The sequence below is a fragment of the Populus trichocarpa genome, chromosome 17, assembly GCF_000002775.5.
Source record: "Populus trichocarpa isolate Nisqually-1 chromosome 17, P.trichocarpa_v4.1, whole genome shotgun sequence".
NCBI classification, from domain to species: domain Eukaryota; kingdom Viridiplantae; phylum Streptophyta; class Magnoliopsida; order Malpighiales; family Salicaceae; genus Populus; species Populus trichocarpa.
Genome location: NC_037301.2, coordinates 10,729,792 through 10,747,952, shown reverse-complemented (window position 1 = coordinate 10,747,952; position 18,161 = coordinate 10,729,792). Strand labels below are relative to the sequence as shown.

Genomic DNA, 18,161 nt, shown 5'->3' with positions numbered 1-18,161 from the left:
GGTACGTGGTTGATCCGGGCTGCGATTTTAACAAAATATCCTGGTCCTGATTAACCGGGTTATAGGTTTTTCATACTAACTCAGGTTCATCAAGACCGGTTTTTTATGTTATTTTTTTTATCCCGTTTTATTCTTCCATATTTAATGGGTATGGATTCATCTATTGTTGTTTTCTATTTTTTTTTCTAATTGAATTAAAGCCATCTTATTTAATCTAGTCCGATTTATAACCCGAGTTATATATATATATATATATATATATATATATATATATATATATATATATATATGTATTTTAAAATATGCTTGTGGCAGCTGAATATTAAAGCACTGACACCAAAGCTAGCAAGTCCTAATCCACCATAGATCTGCCATAAATAAATTAAAAACCACCATATGTCTACCATAAGTAAATCTTAAACTACCATTATATATTCTTTGCGAGTTGCAGCAATTTTGGTTTCGTAGTACTTGTCACCAGTGTTTCTTTCTAATCTTCTACACCCACCCATTCATATGTATTACGCCTGAGTACATTTATATGGATTACTTTGAGAGTAATCTGGTAATTATACTACCATCATTTATAAGCACAAGCAAGAAGATAACACAGAGAAGAAAAGAGAAGGATAAAATATATCTCTGTGTGTGTGTGTCTATATATATATTAATTTATATTGATTTTTAGATTTTAAAAAGTCAAGCATCAATTTGAAAAATATTAAAGACGATATATACATTTAATTGTAAAAATATAAGGAGTTATGGCATCTATTTCTCCATCCTCGTCCATAAAAAGGTTATATCAAGTATACATACATATCTTAAAAAATATTGTCAAGTCCTAGTGTTCTAATTAATTTTGTTTTTTTGCTTGAATCACACCATAAAAATATTTCATTACTCAAACTGTTTGATCCTGAATTAAACACAACCATGCATATCAGGTTATATATTTTAGAATAATGCATGAGATGCTAAATTATCTACGTAAATGTGCATAGCTAGTGTTATGATAAATGTTGTTTTTTCCCTTTATATATCACTTTGAGTTTGGTATCCATCATTTTCTTCCCTTATAAACAACATGAGAGATGAGTTATAAAATAGATTTTAATTGAACTTTGAATTGGGTTAAAAATTTATCAATGTATTCTAAAAATCCGATTTTATAGTGATTTAAATGATAACCAGCTAAAGTTTTTTCATGCCCAAATTATGTTCTGAAGTTGTTGTTCAAGATTTTTCTTTGTTATTTTTCTCTTTTATTTAGTATAAAAATTCTAATGCTGGTTGGATTTTATTAGATATATAACTTTCAATAAAGATTCTTTATATATATATATATATATATATATATATATATATATGGATTTAAATATAAGACTAGTATAATAGGGATGTCTAATTTTATTTTTCAGTATAGATAAAATAGATTAATTATTCAAAAAATTATTCACAACTTTTTAGTTTAGACTATTGTTTATAATTTAGGGGCTATATAAATTTAAAGCATGAAAAACTCTAACTTCTTTTTTGCAGTTTAGAATTATAATTTTTATAACCTGTTTGGAAGTGTGGTTGCGGTTGATTTTTAAAGTGCTTTTTATTCAGAAATGTATATTTTTTAAAAAAATCATTTCTGATATCAGCGCATCAAAATGATCTAAAAACACTAAAAAATTATTAATTTGAAATAGAAAAAATAAAAATTTTTTAATTTTTTCAAAAACATTTTTAAAACATAAAAACAAACAGGACCTTAAGGTTCAAGAAGCCCTAACTTCTTATCTTTTACTTTGCATTGTGTCATTAGTTCTCTTAGCTATACATACCATCTTTAGCCAGAGTTGATTAGCATATTATTACATAATTTTTTTTCTTCAGACATTAATTTATTGTTAGGGTGACCGATTACATCATTTTTATTTTGACGTTTGAGGAAATATACTTTTTATTCGAATACTTAGATAACATTTGAATCTGAAATCCATGTATTCTCAATTGGTAGTGGACAGGCTTGTTTTTCTAGCAGAAAACATGGGTACTTTCAATTAGTTTAGTCTGTAAAATTACTTGATAAGATACTAAATAATAGGGCAACAGGTAACCAAGCAATTGAACAGAAGGATTCCAAAAAAATGATCTGACGTATCTTATTCCAACTAAATATATCATAACCAGTTTTGCCATGCTTAAAAGAGAAAAAATAAAGATGGTAAGAGTATAATTTGGTTTCTTTAAGTGAAAATAACCATTAAATTTTCAAGGCCCACTTTAATATTTATATGATATTGTGATGCATGAATGAGAAATACTTACATCAATCACAGAAGCTCCTCTATAGGGCTATACCTAGCTTCATAGCAAGTTGCATGGTACTGTGTTTGGACACTAATCTGACCTGAAAATTGGATTAAGTGGTCTTTTCTTTCTTCGTATTATTGAATCATCCGCAAGTTCAATGTTAACTTGTAATCCATGTGATGTGTTAGGAAAATTGTCACATAACAAACGCTTCCATAGCAACTTTTGGTATAAAAACAGGAAAACAATGCAGAAACTTGTTACTATGGAAATAGAAAGAAAGCAAGAGAGCAGCTCCTTACTGATATTGCAAGCAAAAAACTCACATAGGGAGACTGTTAGATTTTGTTTGGGATTGTGGTGTAACTTCTTGCATCACATTCCCATAACTACAAAGCTTGGCACATTGCATGCCCTAATTCCAAATCGGAACTGAGAATCTCATCTACATACACCAAGCTAGATACCTTGAACATGCCCTAATATCGTAGGAGAGCAAGCTAGGACTAATAACTTACTTAGTAGAGACAACTCAATATAATGGTGATTTGAATTATTGAACTCATAGTTTCTAGTGTAGAAAGACAAAATGAAATGGGACGGCCCCATATATAAAGAAAAAGTTGGAGTTTGGACCCCTCCCTCACACAAATAAACGGTACTACTTCCAAAATCTTTTTATTCTACTCCATTTTTTTAGGACCACAGGTGATCTTTTCTATTCATTGGATATATGCAACTTTCACGAGCTCCTTAGTTGATCAACTAAAGCTGCTGCTCCTTCCATTATCTTGTTGGATCTTGTGCAAAGCTGACAGTACTTATACTAGCATATTAATTATGTCTCACTCACTTATACAAGCAAGCAATCCATATTTCTTAATTTCTTACCTTTCTTGTTCTGAGGAATACAGGCTTCAAACCCTATTTTAGGTTGGACCCTCGCTATTCCTAGCAGTGCTCATATCAGACTTCTGTGGATAGCTTGGCGTCCTATATATATTGATCTTTTAGGGTTTAAAAATCTTGTTTACTTTAAATTGTTCTTATGGACTCTGTGTTAGCAAGCGTGTGTGCTTTGAGAGTGATTGAGAGATGATCAGACGGCAATGCCTTACTTAATTTAATGAGAGTGCAAACTTGAACGGGAAGAGAAATTTTTGTTGAAGCAAATAATGTTCATGGCTATGGCATACTAAAAAGTTGAATAATATCATATAAAGCATATATAAGCTTAAGGTCCAAATGTTCATGACATTCAGACAACATCAAATATAACACCCATAGTTTTTAGGTCCAAAACGGCCTGTACAAATTGCTATCACTGTTCAACTGAAAATCAAATCATTAATATTCTATGGTTGTCTCACAAGTATGAACCATTTTTCCAACATACAACACTTTCCTAGGATTGATAAACGGACACGAAGATGCAAAAATGTGAAATCAAACATGAGATTAATTATAGCTGTGAGAGTACCATAGGAAAAACTGTCTGCAAACAAACACATTGGACAAATAGAAGTGATCTAGTATAAGTTTTTAAGAGAACAATACCTTTTCCTCTCACCTGGAACACTAAATCAAATTGAAGCTTTGCTTGTTTTAGGAACAGGATCGTTCTATTCTTCTTTTCGAATCCTGGCATTGCTTTTCATGTCATTTACAAGGAAATTCCGGGTCCTTGTCAGGTGGACTTTCGCTATTCTGATCAGAATGGAGACGACTAGGAGTGGCACTGAAATATTGGGAAGGTTTCATGGGTTGGCTTACATGGTATGGACTCGGGGTAAGGGAATTTGGAAAGAGATTTTGAGTGCTTGGGGTCAACACTTGAAAGTGGTTGATTTGTCTCGGATCATTCTCCATGGAAGCTGTGACATGTGAAGGAAAATAAGACTGTGTTGTACCAGGTGGACACACAAAAAATTGAGAGCCAGATGACAAAGACAAGGCGGATGACAACGGCACAGCATTTAGGTTGTGTATATCTCCTGTTTGTGTTGAAAATCCATGGTTTCCCATTTGAGATAATGGAAAATTTGGAGGTTCTAAATGAAAGAAAGAACCATATGGCATGGCATTATTTATCAAACTTGGCAAGGAAGAATGACTAGCTCTGTGTAAGAAACTGCTAGATGAAACTTGTGCAGTACTATTCCCTTCAATATTGCTATCCTGCTTATCCTCTTCAATTCTTTTTGTCCAGTTTTCTTTTTCATTCACTGGATCCATTACCACCTCTTTCGACTTAGCCCTCCAAAATGCATCAGCATTCCATAAATTCGGTCTAGGAAATGCACTTGGATCCTCCCAATTGATGCTGTTGCCAGACTGTGAGGCGCCGAGTTCACGAGAAGAACCTAGCATTGCTTGATGATTAAGGGAAAAGTTCCCTGGTATCGCTGGGAGTGGAGGGAGTTCATCAATATCATGCTTAGCTGCATTAAGCAACCAATCAACCACCTTACTAGGTTGATTAAGTCCAAGCCTATCTTGAAGATCATACAATTGAATAGCAGTGGCTACTGAAAGCCTAACTCTCCTATCTCTCAACCCTCTAATGGTGCAAACTTTGCTGTGCCTGTCTTTTCCTCCGAAAGCTCGAGACACCCGCACAATTCTTGGATCCTTCAATCTTAACCATGGCGCTGAGCTGGATGAAGCCTTAGAAATCTTACCATCATTTGTATCATCCTCTTTTTTCGGTGGACAATCCACCTCTTTCGAACTAGTAATCATCTTATGCTTCTCATCATCGGTGCACAGGAAGCTGAACGAGAGAGTTGAACTACACCAAACTCCTTGTAAAGTCAAAGAAACCTTGCTGCATAAATTGTCTTTGTGCAGCTAGCTTCTCAATCTGATTCAGATCATGAAAAGGAGAAAGTGAGCAATCAGAAGAGCTTAAATAATCTAACTATACAAGTGAAAATGATCTATCCAAACCGCGGTTTCAAGCTACTTATGCACAAGTAGAAGGAAATTTGAAGAAAAATATTGAACAAAAGCATAGTCAATATCGGTAATATTGTATGAGAATTAACGTTGGATTTGTGAATCCCATGTGTCAAATTCTTTTGCAGTAATTCTCAAATAACCTAGTATGGACTGGATATACAGAGAGAGTTTTAATTGTGAAGAAAAAACAATTAACAATATTCATCATATTCTCTTACAGTGTGTGTGTGTATATATACACACACACACACACACACACACGCTTATCAAAGAGGTAATCCACAGCTGAAAACAAGTAATTACTAGTATACATCTCATAAATAAATTTATTTATAATAAATTAATAAAAAAGGTAATTTTTAAGGAAGGGTTTTAGCTAACTGTAGCTAGGCATGCACACATACAAGTTAGGGATTAACTGCACTTACAGTGTAAAGAGAAAGGTAATGAAGTCTGCAGCAAGGCTGTCTGTGTCTTATGAATAATTGGTAGGAAATCTGAATATCATATTTTTTGGGGGTGAATAATTCTGTTATGATCACAGAGAATAAACATATTGGAGAAGGTAAGCCATTTGAGAAAGCTAGGAAGATGCCGGAATTCAACCGACCATGCTCTAAGGAAGACTTAAAGATAAAGCAATGGTATAGATGGTGCCACATGTCACATTTCACCATCGGTCAAATGAATGTGCTCGTCCATATCTTATCATTTCATTTTTCACGCATGTTGAGCAATCATTGTCTCAATGAATGATCATTAGGACTTGTAAATTTCCTCAGCTAAGTTTAAATTTTGATATGTCAATTTGTGGAATTTTTTTTTATAATATTAGATTAATTTATTAATATAATATTCATTCGGATAATAGCAGAAAAAAATATAATGAATATTTTAAAGAAAACTAATATTAGAAAATAATATAAATTATATTTTAAGATTTTACATAATTAATAACTTAAGTTATTGGGTTGAATTGATTCTTTAACATGGTATTAAAGTCATGTTAACCAAGCGGTCACGAGTTTGAATTTTATTATCCTCATTTATTTGATAAAAATTAAGCACAAGATAGTATGGACTTATGTAATTTTCAAGTTTAAAAAGTTTTTATTCGAGAATGTGTGATAGAGAATAATATAGATCATATCTTGAGATCTTATTTAATAGTTTAAGTTATTTGGTTGAATTAATTCCTTAACAACTAAAAAAATAAAATAAAAACAAGTTTAATTATAGTATATCCAGTAATATTAGAATCTAATCTCCATTTTTTGAGCGATATATTCCTACCAGTGTTTGTGGAAACTAAACTCAAAGTTCGTAAGCAAGACAAAAATTGGTGCTCTAACATGTACATTACATAAATTGAAGGAGTTGGGGACCATCCAGGCTGCAGCTGGACATTTCGCAAAGCGGTGAGTTATGCTTTATCGACAGCTACAAAAAAGGTTTTGAGACTGAATTCTTGTCACATGGGTCGATGAATGCATCCCCAGCTAGGACCAAGTATTTATGATGGTAAAGCCAGCACTGGAATCAGCCTTCTAATGTAACTAGTTTAGGTATCCCATCTGGTAACCTAAAGTATTCCAACTCCTCCTATACACTGATTTTAACACTATATATATATATATATCATGCAAGTATAGAAGTGGCTTTGTTTGGTCATAGAGAAACTTTGCCCAGAGCCTTGGAAGATACATATAATATGCAATTAAGATGCATGCAGTTTCATTTATATATCAATCACCTAATGAAACAAGTTCAATGCCTCAAGATATGACAAATTGTCATCAGATCAGATAATTTGCAAGGGGAGAAAGATTTCAAGGAAAAATAAAGAAATCCTCACAGCTAGAGAAGTGTATCTGGGCAGTAAAAGTTGTGGTCTACGCTCTCAGAGCAGTGTCATATTGATGAAAAGGACCGCTACTTAAGGACATGCATTGAGAGAGAGAGAGAGAGACAGAGACAGAGACAGAGAGAGAGAAGCTATATAGCTATGATATAGGTGAGGGACCAATAAGTAAAACTTCCACTGAAATGAGGACCACACAACTTTTTTCTGCAGAGAGATATGCATGGAGCAAGTTGAAGTTTTAAAACCTAACAGCTGACACTGCAATAGAAACTCTCTTTTAATGCATAGAAACCGACTTGCAAGAAATAGAAACGTATTCTAGTTTAGTTTTTCCTTTCCTTTCCTTGAAAAGGATACAAAGACATGCTTTCTTTTTTCACCTTCTTCAATACTAAGGAATTTTGGAACACAGTTTCAAAACCCTAGCCGGAAAGGATATATAGTGTCTATATATGTTGACTATAGAACTTTTGTTTCAAGAATGAGTGGCTAGCAACTTATCAGTGACGACCAGTGAAATCTACACCATCAAAAGCTACTTGCAGCCTCATTGTGTAGAGGGCTAGCTTGCTCATGAATCCTGAAGAAACTTTTTCAAAAATAAAGAAATTTCAGTATTTTATGTTGGTGGAAGCATTGAAGAATGACGGGAAACCCTACAATGCCAGCTTTTGTGTTTCACGAATTAATTAAATAAATTTAATATTAAGAAAAATAAAACGTGATACTTTGCTCACTCAAACGAATTATAGAGAGTAAATAACAATCGAAGAAGTGAAAAATAATTATGCATTTTATATGAAAGGCTTATTAAAGAATATATATATTCCCTTAAACATTCTACTTAACAAATGCTATTGTAACGTATTGTAACCTAAAACATTGTATAATTTCATGGCATTTATGATTATTAAAGAAATTTTATAATATATTTTCACCAACGTTGGATCGAACATTAATTTAGTATAAATACACCTTTAGATCGAACAGTGGTAAAAAGCTTTCTTACATAATACTAAAGTACATAAAACTGCACCTATGGTTAGATATACGTCACTACACACATATAATATAGGTAATTAATGTCTGAATAACATGTATCTATAATGGTATTTTCCTCATTTCAGAAAAGCTTAATGTTATTTTCCTCAAAATGTCAGCAAAATTCAATTTTATTGCAAACATTCATTGATATTGATTTAAATTTTTTTGGAATAATAGTTGATTTTTTATTAATGAATACAGAACTCCATTAAGTAGATGGAGTTTTGTTTGAAATAACATGAAAGATTGTTATACAAGATATGAAAAAAATAAACATTTTGTCAAAGAAAATAGCAAGGCAAGACTACAGATACTGCGCTAGAATGTCCACTTCAGAATCCCCTCATTTTCTCTGAAAAGATCATTTCCTATGTAGAGAGAATATTAGAACAATTGTTACCATTCATCCTTACTTATAAGCATCATTATATTTTAACATGGATTATGAATTTAAAAATGATAAAATTTATAATGAGTTTTTTTATAGAATTTATAGTCATGGATATTACTTTTCAAATGAGACTAACCTTGATTAATTTAAAATTGTATAACTCTAGATATAAGCCAAAACCTGAAAAGGGATCTAAACCGACAAAAATACTGGATAGGTTTTAGATGTTACTATAATTATTTAATTTGAACCTTAAAAATATATAATCCAAAGTTGGTTTCTCTGCAAAATTTGTGGCTATAGATGTTATCTTTCAAACTAAATTGCCCTTGATTAAATTGGAGCTATATAACTCCATATATGACTAATATATCAAATAGTGATTTAGGTACTAAACTAATTAGAATTTGTAAAACTCTAATGCTTACTTGGAATTGTTGTTATTTGAGAGTTTTAACATTTGAAACTATAAGAACGAATTGTGTTATTTATCATTAGAAAAATATATTTAGGAAATTATTGATATATGTGTGTGCGCGCGCATGTGTGGATAAAAAGAAAAATTTGAGATGCATAGTATAAATATGCTAATGATTCAAGTTAATTTATGGTGTGAGTAGTAATGGTTGTTTGATTTGGAATTGTAGGAGAAGCATTCAGAAAGAATCTCAACTTCTTAGAAACATGTATAGCAGGAGTTTAAGGTAAGGATCGCCCAATTGCTTCTTTAATTGTTTAAATTTTTATAATGCTAGAATGTAATAAACTTTAAATGTATTTTATACTACTGTGTATCATGAGAAATATTGATATGTGAATATTGCCTACAAGTATGAGAATTATTGTGATGTGAATATTGTGATGTGAATATTGCCTACAAGTAGGGGAAATATTATCAATGTGTATACTTTACCAAAAGGCAAGAGAAATATTATTATTATGTGAATATTTCCTATATATATATATATGAAATGTGATTAACCTTAATGATGGATATCTACTTAAAAATCAAATTGACTAGCTGGCCTATTGGGAGCTAGTGGCATCAACGTGGTTGATGGCTAGTGGCATCTGTGTTTAGATGAATAAAATAATTTAATTTGACTAGCCGATGGCTAGTGGCATCTGTGTTGAGATGACCAGGATGATTTATTTTAACTAGCCGTTAGTTAGTGGTATCTTTGTTCAGATGACCGGAATAAATGGATAGTTTGGTTGATTTGAAAGGAACCAAAGGTATTAATGTTAGAAAATCATATCCTCCTAGGACCTCACCAAATAGCTTAAGCTATTTGGTGAAATGGTTCTTTGACATGGTATCAGAGTCTTGATGATCAAGCGGTCATGAATTTGAGTATCACCATCCCCATTTATTTGATAAAAATTAAGCACAAAGTAATGTGGGCTTGTGCAAGTTTCAAATTCAAAGGACTTTCACTTGAGGGGGTGTGTTAGAGAATAATATAAATCATATCCTGAGACCTCACCAAATAACTTAAGCTATTGGGTGAGATGGTTCTTTGACAATTAATATGGCATAATTACTACAATATTGAATTCATCTAGAGGTTAAAGTATGAACCATACGTAAGCTTCAAATGAGAAATTTAATCTATTATCTAGAATGATTAAAAAAGTTAAATGATTAATTAATTATTGTATTATAGTCTAACATGATGAAATACTCTAATTGTTAAGTTCCTCCCATGTCGGGGTTGACTAATAGATTTTATCATGTTACTTTTCAATATAAATATGAATATTGTAAATAGTAGATGTTAAGTGGATATGTATTAGGATTTTGATACTTTATCTTGGACTTGTAATTATGTTTATGGTAATAATATTATCATTAACTTGCATTTATTTGGTTAAGTTTATGAATCTTTTTTTAAATCTATGGGAATATAGATAAAACTTTATATGTATGTTTGTATTCAAATATTAGTATTTCCTGTATTCTTTAGGAAAATGTTTCTTGTAGATTATGAGTTCATTAAATTCTAACATGCATTGTATATAATTCATGAATATTTAAAGATATGTCATATTATATTGTAATAAGATGGGATACAATCCAGGATGGTTGGATCTTAATAGTAATGATGACTGTGATATATAAATATGAAGATGTAGATAATTTGGTATGCTTAAAAATAGGAAACTCTCTCAATTTTTTTTGACCGAGACATAAAAATGCTATATTTTTTGTGGTAGTGTTACTAATTTTCTCTCTTTTAATTTGCTTGTGAAAACTCGGGAAATTACAACATTACTTTTTCTAAGTACATCCAATTAACAAAATCAGTAGAAACCTATTTTGATAACCTCTCTTGATACCATGAATAACTTCATTAACTATCCTGAAGCCATCCAAAATTTATCTTCCCGATATGAAAGGCATTTGATGAGGACTGATAAGAGTTGTCATGACAATGTGCAACCTGGATGAGAACAATTTCCCAATAATTTTATAGAAACCAGAATCAAACTAATCGGTTTGTACTCCAAGAATTTTGTTGGGTGTGTGTTTTTAGGCACCAGTATAACACAGAAAGTGTTGATATCCTTGGGTAAGTTTTTTTTATTCTGAAAAATTCAAACATCATGTCAAATATCTCATTCTCAATCAGTAGCTAAGCTGTTTTGCAGAAACTAAATGTGAATCTATCGGGCCCGCTGCTTTTGAGCCATCACAATCCAACACTGCTTTTTTCACTTTATCCATAGTTATTGGTTGTTCCAGCTCAATAGCTCGAGCAGAAAAAGTTTGTTGAACCCATTCGAACCCATCCTTGGCCTTGTAGAATCTGGTTATTAGAACATATTTAAGAAATAAGTAATAACAACTTTTATTTCATGTGGAGAGTGTGTGGCCCTTTTTGTAAAGAATCTTTGTAATATTGTTTCTTCCCCTTCTAATATTGGCTGTAAGAATTTTGTGTTTCTATCTCCCAATTTACACCAAGTCTTTCGAGACTTTTGCCTTCAAATGGCTTCAACATATTTACTTATTGTCCAATGCTCAGAGTTTAGGGCTATGTCAGTCAGTGATCTCTTGTTGAGTTAGAGAATGATGCTCTTTTTTTACCAGTTGTTGAAGATGATTTTGAATATGCAGCAGCCTCTCATTTTGATTGTCAAATGCAGTTTTGTTCCATTTTCGAATTGTAGATGCCAAATAATTGATCTTCCTTACTAAATTGAACCTGTCAGCATGCTCAAAACATGCCTCAGCCCAGAACTGTAGAGTTTCTCTAAAGAGCAGGTGCTTAATCCAATAGTTGAGAAACTAAAATGGTCTCCATCCCTAGTCTTACTGTTGCAATCCCAACAACAGTTGACGGTGGTCTGACAAGCCTATGAGATAACGAATGAGCGTTAGCCCTGAAAATTTTAGATGACAATTTGGATTTGTAAAAGCTCTATAAATACAGCTCATCGATCCTCAAAATCGAGTTTATTGATGAACAATTAAAGAATACTATGGTAAGTTACAACAATCTCTAATGAAGTTGCTAAATTCCTTTGAGCCAAGCAGATTCAGGTATTTACTGCTTTTATCACAATGATGCAATATTTCAATGAAATCCCCAACTAAAAACAAAGTCACTGCAAAGGCTGCCTGCATATATAAACTCCTACTACTGCATGTGAAAAATTAGTTAGAACAAGTGTCCCAAAAACTGATATCCATTTCCCACTGTACTCAATGGAGTCTACCTTAAATGGTTTGTCATTCCACATTACTAGGATTCCACCAGCACTATTAATGGAATCAATTGTAAACTTGTACATGATCTCTTCTTGGTTTCCAGAATAAAACAAACATCAATGGTATTCTGCAATAGCATCTTCCTGATTGAAGAACATTTGGCGGACATGCCCGGCCCACAACAATTCTAAACTGAACATCTGCATAGTAAAAGTTAAGAAAACCTTACCAAGACAGATTCGGATCTGCAGCCACTAATATGCTGCCCAATCACCAATCTCTCTATCTAACTGCCGCCCAATGTCTTCTGTAAAAATCATCAAGTCAGTGCATTCCTAAAACCCAGAGTCTTCCCAGCTTGTAACATACCCTCCACCTCATATTCTTTGCCATTGTCTGAAGTAACAGCTGCAGATTTGGTTGAGTGTTACGAATGTTGCCTTGCCGAATGCAAGAATCCATGGAGTTGGACAAGCTTTCATCTTATTCAGCCATTGCTGGCTGTAGACTACCAGTAGAAGTAATAAGTTTAATTTTGGCCTTTCTTTTCCGTAAAACCATGGGGTGGAAGTTTGTGTGATGCTTGGCGTGACACTCTGCTTCATGTAGCGTGGAAGATTTATGTACAGGGGAATGTTTATCTTCTGATAACAGTGGGCTGAGAGGAATTCCTGACTATTGGCTTTCGTCACGGTCTGGGCTGATATCAGCCTTGTGAGATGGACTCCGGCAACCTTGACCCTACTGTTTGGGTCCTGAACCAGGTGAGTGATTTGAATAGAGAAGTGGTTGAGTAGGAGTAATCTCCAATATTTCAGGAAACAAAATATCATCAGAAATAGGCGCAGAACAGAATTGTGAATCCCATCCATTATGCCAACAATCAAGGGGATCTGCACTTGTTTCCATGTCAGTTGCACGTCCAACATCATCAATGTTGGCTGCATCAGAAGTATGTTCTGTACTGGTATCGGACACAGGTATATCCATCTGCAACATCAGATCAAAAGCCCCCATATTGTATTCAATAGCTTCGAATACTACGTGATGCTGTGGGTCAAGTTCCTACAAAGTAATACGATAATCTTCCCCACTTAACCTGATTAGAATGTGCTCCTTAATGAATCTGTGGTGTCGTGTACCAATTAAGAAATTGATATGATCAAAGCTGTTAAACTCTGAACTGACCTGTCAAAACCAATAATTCTGCCATATACAGCAAGAAATTTGTTGATTGTGGTGGTATTCCATTGGCAAATCAATAACTTCAATCCAAGCAAACCGATCGATCGGACCATCTGAATCAATACAAGGCCTTAGCTCATCATGTTGAAGTGGAAACTACAGACTGAAGCAGAGAAAACGCCCAAAGGGAGTTCTGATGGTGAAGAACCCAGCGGAAGGTAAGGCTGGGAAAGACCCCAAAAAGCTGAAGTAACAGACCTTGTCAACAAAGGTTTTTTATGAGCTTCCTTTCAGAAGGTTTGGCTCTAAAAGATGATTTACACCATATTTAGAATTAAGGTTGTATTATGTTTTTGAAAAAAATGAATTTATTTTTTTAGTTTTAAATGAATTTTTTTATATTTTTAGATTATTTTAATATATTATTATTAAAAATAAACTAAAAAAATATTATTTTAATAAATTTCTAAACAAAAAAACTCTTTAAAAATAAATGTCAAACAGTGTAGGTTAAAGAAAACGAACCAAAGTTTCAAGCCTAGGCAGAAAACCATCTCCCATCTCCCATTTTGTAGTTTTCTAGTCTGTTGCGTATATAGATTTTTTATTTAATTTTATTATTATTGAAACATTAGATTGAAAAAAGTAAACAGATTTAGGCTTCTTGTCTAAGTTCTAACTTCTGTGTCTGTATTATTAAAAAAGGAAGTAAAATTATGTCTTTCAATCTGTTTAAAGGGAAAGAACTGATCAGACATACTGGCTGGTAGCATCTTTCTTTTTCTCATAAAGGTGACAACAGTAGTATTTTGAAAAGAATATTGAATGAACCTCTTTCAATGATTTGTCTTCTCAATCGTTATATCGAGCAGTACTGTTGTTCGATTCCGGTGAAACTCAACCGGCCATTACTAAAATGGCGTTTTTAGTTAAAAGAAAACGCATCTACATACTACTCAAAATCTCCTAGCTGAAATATACTCTCAAAAATCATTTTTCAACATCTATTTAACATTAATTTCAAACTTTTTCTTGATCTAAATACTGCAAATCCATATATCTCTCAAGTTTAGCTACGAAATTGTTTAATTTATTACCATAGCCGGTAACAATGGCTTCCAGTTTTGGTTTTTTTTTCTTTGAACGGAGAAGAATTTAAGAAATAATTGTGTTATAGCACACCACATTAAAATTTCCCTTCCCACTTCATTTTAGAAAATAAAGACTTCATAAGCAAGGCACTGTAGAATTTTCAGCCATTTAGTCGTAATCAAAAGGTTCTGGCATCTAAAGATCCAAGAACACAAGCTAAAATTTAAAATACAAAAAGCAATCTTACAAGTCAATCCATACTGTTCATATTTTTGTTGAACTGAGTTATTACAGTCTGGATTGTAGAGCTTTTAGGCCATTGACAAACAGAGAAGCAAAACGTTCCATTTCTTGCCTCACCAGAACAACTCCAATTTCAATCCCTCCACTTGAAACATCTCCAAACTCCATCATTGAGAAACCTCTAGTTCTATCTATGGATGTGATCTCAGCCTTCTCAACATTTCCCCACCCAAAATCCAAGCCGTAAAACCCAAGCCGTGTTGATCCAGCAACCCCGAACTTCTGCACTTCTTGTCCCAATCCTCTCAACATAACAAGCCTCTCCTTTGCGCCTTGAAAAAGTCCGTTCTCCAAGCCATTTATCAAATCACTAAGCTTCTCTGCTACAATAGCAACCCCATTTTCCTCCATAAAAGCCTTTGCTTCTGCAACCATGTGATGGACAGCAACACAATTACCAAAATAATTTTGTGGAAGTGGAGGCTCTAAGCGGCTTCTACAATCCACTGAACACACATAATAAACCTTCCTGTTATCATCTCCTCCTCTTGCTTTCACCAGACAAACTGATACATAAGCACATGTAATCACGTACGTTGAGAGATGAAGTTGCTTTCCAGGGTTTAATCCTGCTTGGTGGTAGCGCAACACACTTTCTTGAAGCTCATTAATGGCTTCACGAGGCAAACGAAAGGTTGCACGAAGCAAGTTGCTTGGCACTCCAAGATCTGGCATTAATTTCAAGCTTCGTGAGTTCAATTCCGAACCTGGAATGATCGTGGCTTCCCACTGCTTCAAGTACACTGACTCGAGCCCGAATGAGTCTTGGAGACCAGTCCTGTCAAAAGATGGCCTTAATTCAGGCAATAAAAGGAGACTCTTTTCGTTCTGGTTGTGTTTACATAAATAAGTCCATGTATTGAGGAACATAGATACGCTTTTTCCATCAAGCATGGCATGGTGTATGGCCATGCCAATAGAGAAACCTTTACAGGGGAAGAAAGTAATTTGTAGAGCGAGTAATGAAGCAATCATGTTTGTTACATACAACTCAGGTATATAAGGATGTGACTCATCAACTTCACGAATTTCATTTCCAATGAAGCGATCAAAACTAGCATTAGACTCAGCAACTCTGAGTGACAGAGCATCATTCAGAGCATAAACAATTACGGGTTTGGATGAGTTGGCTGGCCAAGTGAGGTGGCCAGCGAGAGGAACAAAGCGGCCGAGGGTTTGTGAGAGTGAGTGTTTAAGTGCAGGCAAAATTTCTGAGTGAAATATGCTGGATCTACTTGATGACTCATTGAGTTTAAAGAAATATAGGCACTCGGCTGGAGGAAATTTGAACCAAGTTATGTCAAAATAGGTGAGAGGAAGTGAGAATTCTTTTGCAGCGTCAACAGAATCTAAGGCCGGAGTCACCTTACAGATCTCTAATATTCTTACTAAGCTGGGCGATGCCATGAAGTATGGAGAGAATGACACAGACAGACAATGTGTTTTTACTTGAGCTATGCTTCTTTTGATTGCTTCAATTGCTAACAAGGATATATATCAACAACCATTGCCATTATTGATAAAAGTGATGGCCCAAACAAGATGCGCGTCCTCGTGCATCACGTAGCATTGTGATAAAAAAAACTAGAGGAGGACTCTTCATGTTGTTTTATATATATATATATATATATATATATATATATTAAAATTTTTAATTTTATCATTTATTTATTTAAGATTGAGCTTTATAATTATTTTTTAATTTTTTTTTGAGGTTATCTTAAATTCATAACTCAGATCGCGAGTTTTTCATGTTAACTTAGTTGACTCGAGTTTTTTTTCCTCTTTTTAATTGATTTTTAAAAAAAAATTTATACTTCAACATTGGATTTATTGATAATTAGGCTTCATGATTTTTTTTTTCGGACTACTTTCTATAAAGTTATCCTCATCTCATTACTTGGGTTACGAGTTTGGCAAGTTAATCCCGATTGACCCGAGTCGTTTTTTGTCATTTTTTTTAATCATTTTTTTTCAATTTTATTTTTCAACACTAAGTTGATTGAGAATTAAGTTTTATAATTTATTTTAATCTGCTTTCTACTGGTTATCTCAATCTCATGACCCGAATTGCGGGTTTGATAGGTTAACTCGAGTTGACCCGGGTCATTTTTTTGGTCCTTTTTTTAATTGGCTTTTTTCAGTTCCATCCTTCAACATTTGGTTTATTAAAAATTAAGCTTCTTAATTTATTTTGATTTACTTTCTATATGGTTATCATTATCTCATGACTTGGTATGCGAATTGACAGATTAACACAGATTGATTTGAATCAATCCAATATATTATCGTCTCAATGTTTATTAAAGAATCTCGTCTTAAATATTTATTTTAAGTCAAATTATATTTTTACTGATCATTTGGGTTGGCCGAGTCATATCGGATCAATTTTCACACAGTTTTAAAAAAAAATACTAGAAAAATATTAGCAATGCCTGGATATTTTTTCATGTTAAAAAAACATTGATCCAAGTTGCAGCACAATGCAGACAAAATTATCAAATTAACAAAAAAAATAAAAGAGAAAAGGATCTTATTATGCACCTCCTCACATAACACTATTCACTTGAATAGTGTTTTATTCCCCTTCATTTAGTTTTTTTAAAATTTTAATTTCATTCTTCAACATTAGATTTATTGGGGATTCAGCTTCATAATTTTTTTTAATTTACTTATTCTAATTTTATCTTAGTCTCACTACTCCAACTACAAGTTTGATCGGTTAACTCAGTTGACTTGAGTTTTTTTTTTTATTGACTTTTTTTCTTAATTTCATCATTCAATATTGGGTTAATTGAAAATTAAGTTTCGTAATTTGTTTCAGTTTGCTTTCTATGAAGTCATTCTTATCTCATGACTCGAGTCACATGTATGGCAGGTGAACTTGAGTCATTTTTTAGTGTTCTTTTTTAATCTATTTTTTATTTTTAATTACATGCATTAATATTAATTTTATTAGAGATTGAGTTTTATAATTATTATTATTATTAATTTGCTTTCTATTGGGTTATCCTAGTCTCATGACTAGGGTTGCAAATTTGACATATTTATTGATTCATAATACAAACTAATTTCCTTCTTTACCGAATACAACATGTCTCATAAACTAATATATGACTTATACTAGTTACTTCAACAGGGAATTCCACCCTAAATAAGATTAAGTCTTATGATGTTTCACATGCGTATAAAATTTATTGGTCATCGTTTTCTCTTAGTCAATCATGACCTTTGATCACTTGGTCAATTAGTCAATTACTCTTTCAACTTTCAAGATCAATTAAGGATTCTTCTAACTT

General features: G+C 33.0%; 2 protein-coding genes across 3 annotated transcripts; both read right to left on the bottom strand.

Annotated features, from left to right (window-relative positions):
* Positions 1-3,536: 3,536 nt before the first annotated feature.
* Positions 3,537-5,859, bottom strand: LOC7467903 (transcription factor TCP13). 2 transcript variants are annotated; one of them, XM_024588814.2, is made up of 2 exons: positions 5,697-5,859; positions 3,537-5,170 (listed from the first exon to the last, which is right to left on the bottom strand). In XM_024588814.2, the coding sequence occupies exon 2, from the start codon at positions 5,047-5,049 to the stop codon at positions 3,967-3,969; it is 1,083 nt and encodes a 360-aa protein (XP_024444582.1). In that variant the 5' UTR covers positions 5,050-5,170; positions 5,697-5,859; the 3' UTR covers positions 3,537-3,966. The 2 variants fall into 2 exon arrangements, with proteins under 2 accessions (XP_024444582.1, XP_024444583.1); XM_024588815.2 differs by having other exon boundaries at positions 3,537-5,161.
* An 8,834-nt stretch (positions 5,860-14,693) lies between these two features.
* On the bottom strand, positions 14,694-16,354 carry LOC18107316 (malonyl-CoA:anthocyanidin 5-O-glucoside-6''-O-malonyltransferase). Its single transcript, XM_006373304.3, has one exon. The coding sequence runs from the start codon at positions 16,267-16,269 to the stop codon at positions 14,848-14,850; it is 1,422 nt and encodes a 473-aa protein (XP_006373366.1). The 5' UTR covers positions 16,270-16,354; the 3' UTR covers positions 14,694-14,847.
* Between the last annotated feature and the right edge of the window lie 1,807 nt (positions 16,355-18,161).

What these genes read in the sequence shown, in the direction of transcription:
- LOC7467903 (XM_024588814.2), bottom strand. Translation starts at nt 5,049, where the DNA reads ATGATTACTAGTTCGAAAGAGGTGGATTGTCCACCGAAAAAAGAGGAT.
- LOC18107316 (XM_006373304.3), bottom strand. Translation starts at nt 16,269, where the DNA reads ATGGCATCGCCCAGCTTAGTAAGAATATTAGAGATCTGTAAGGTGACT.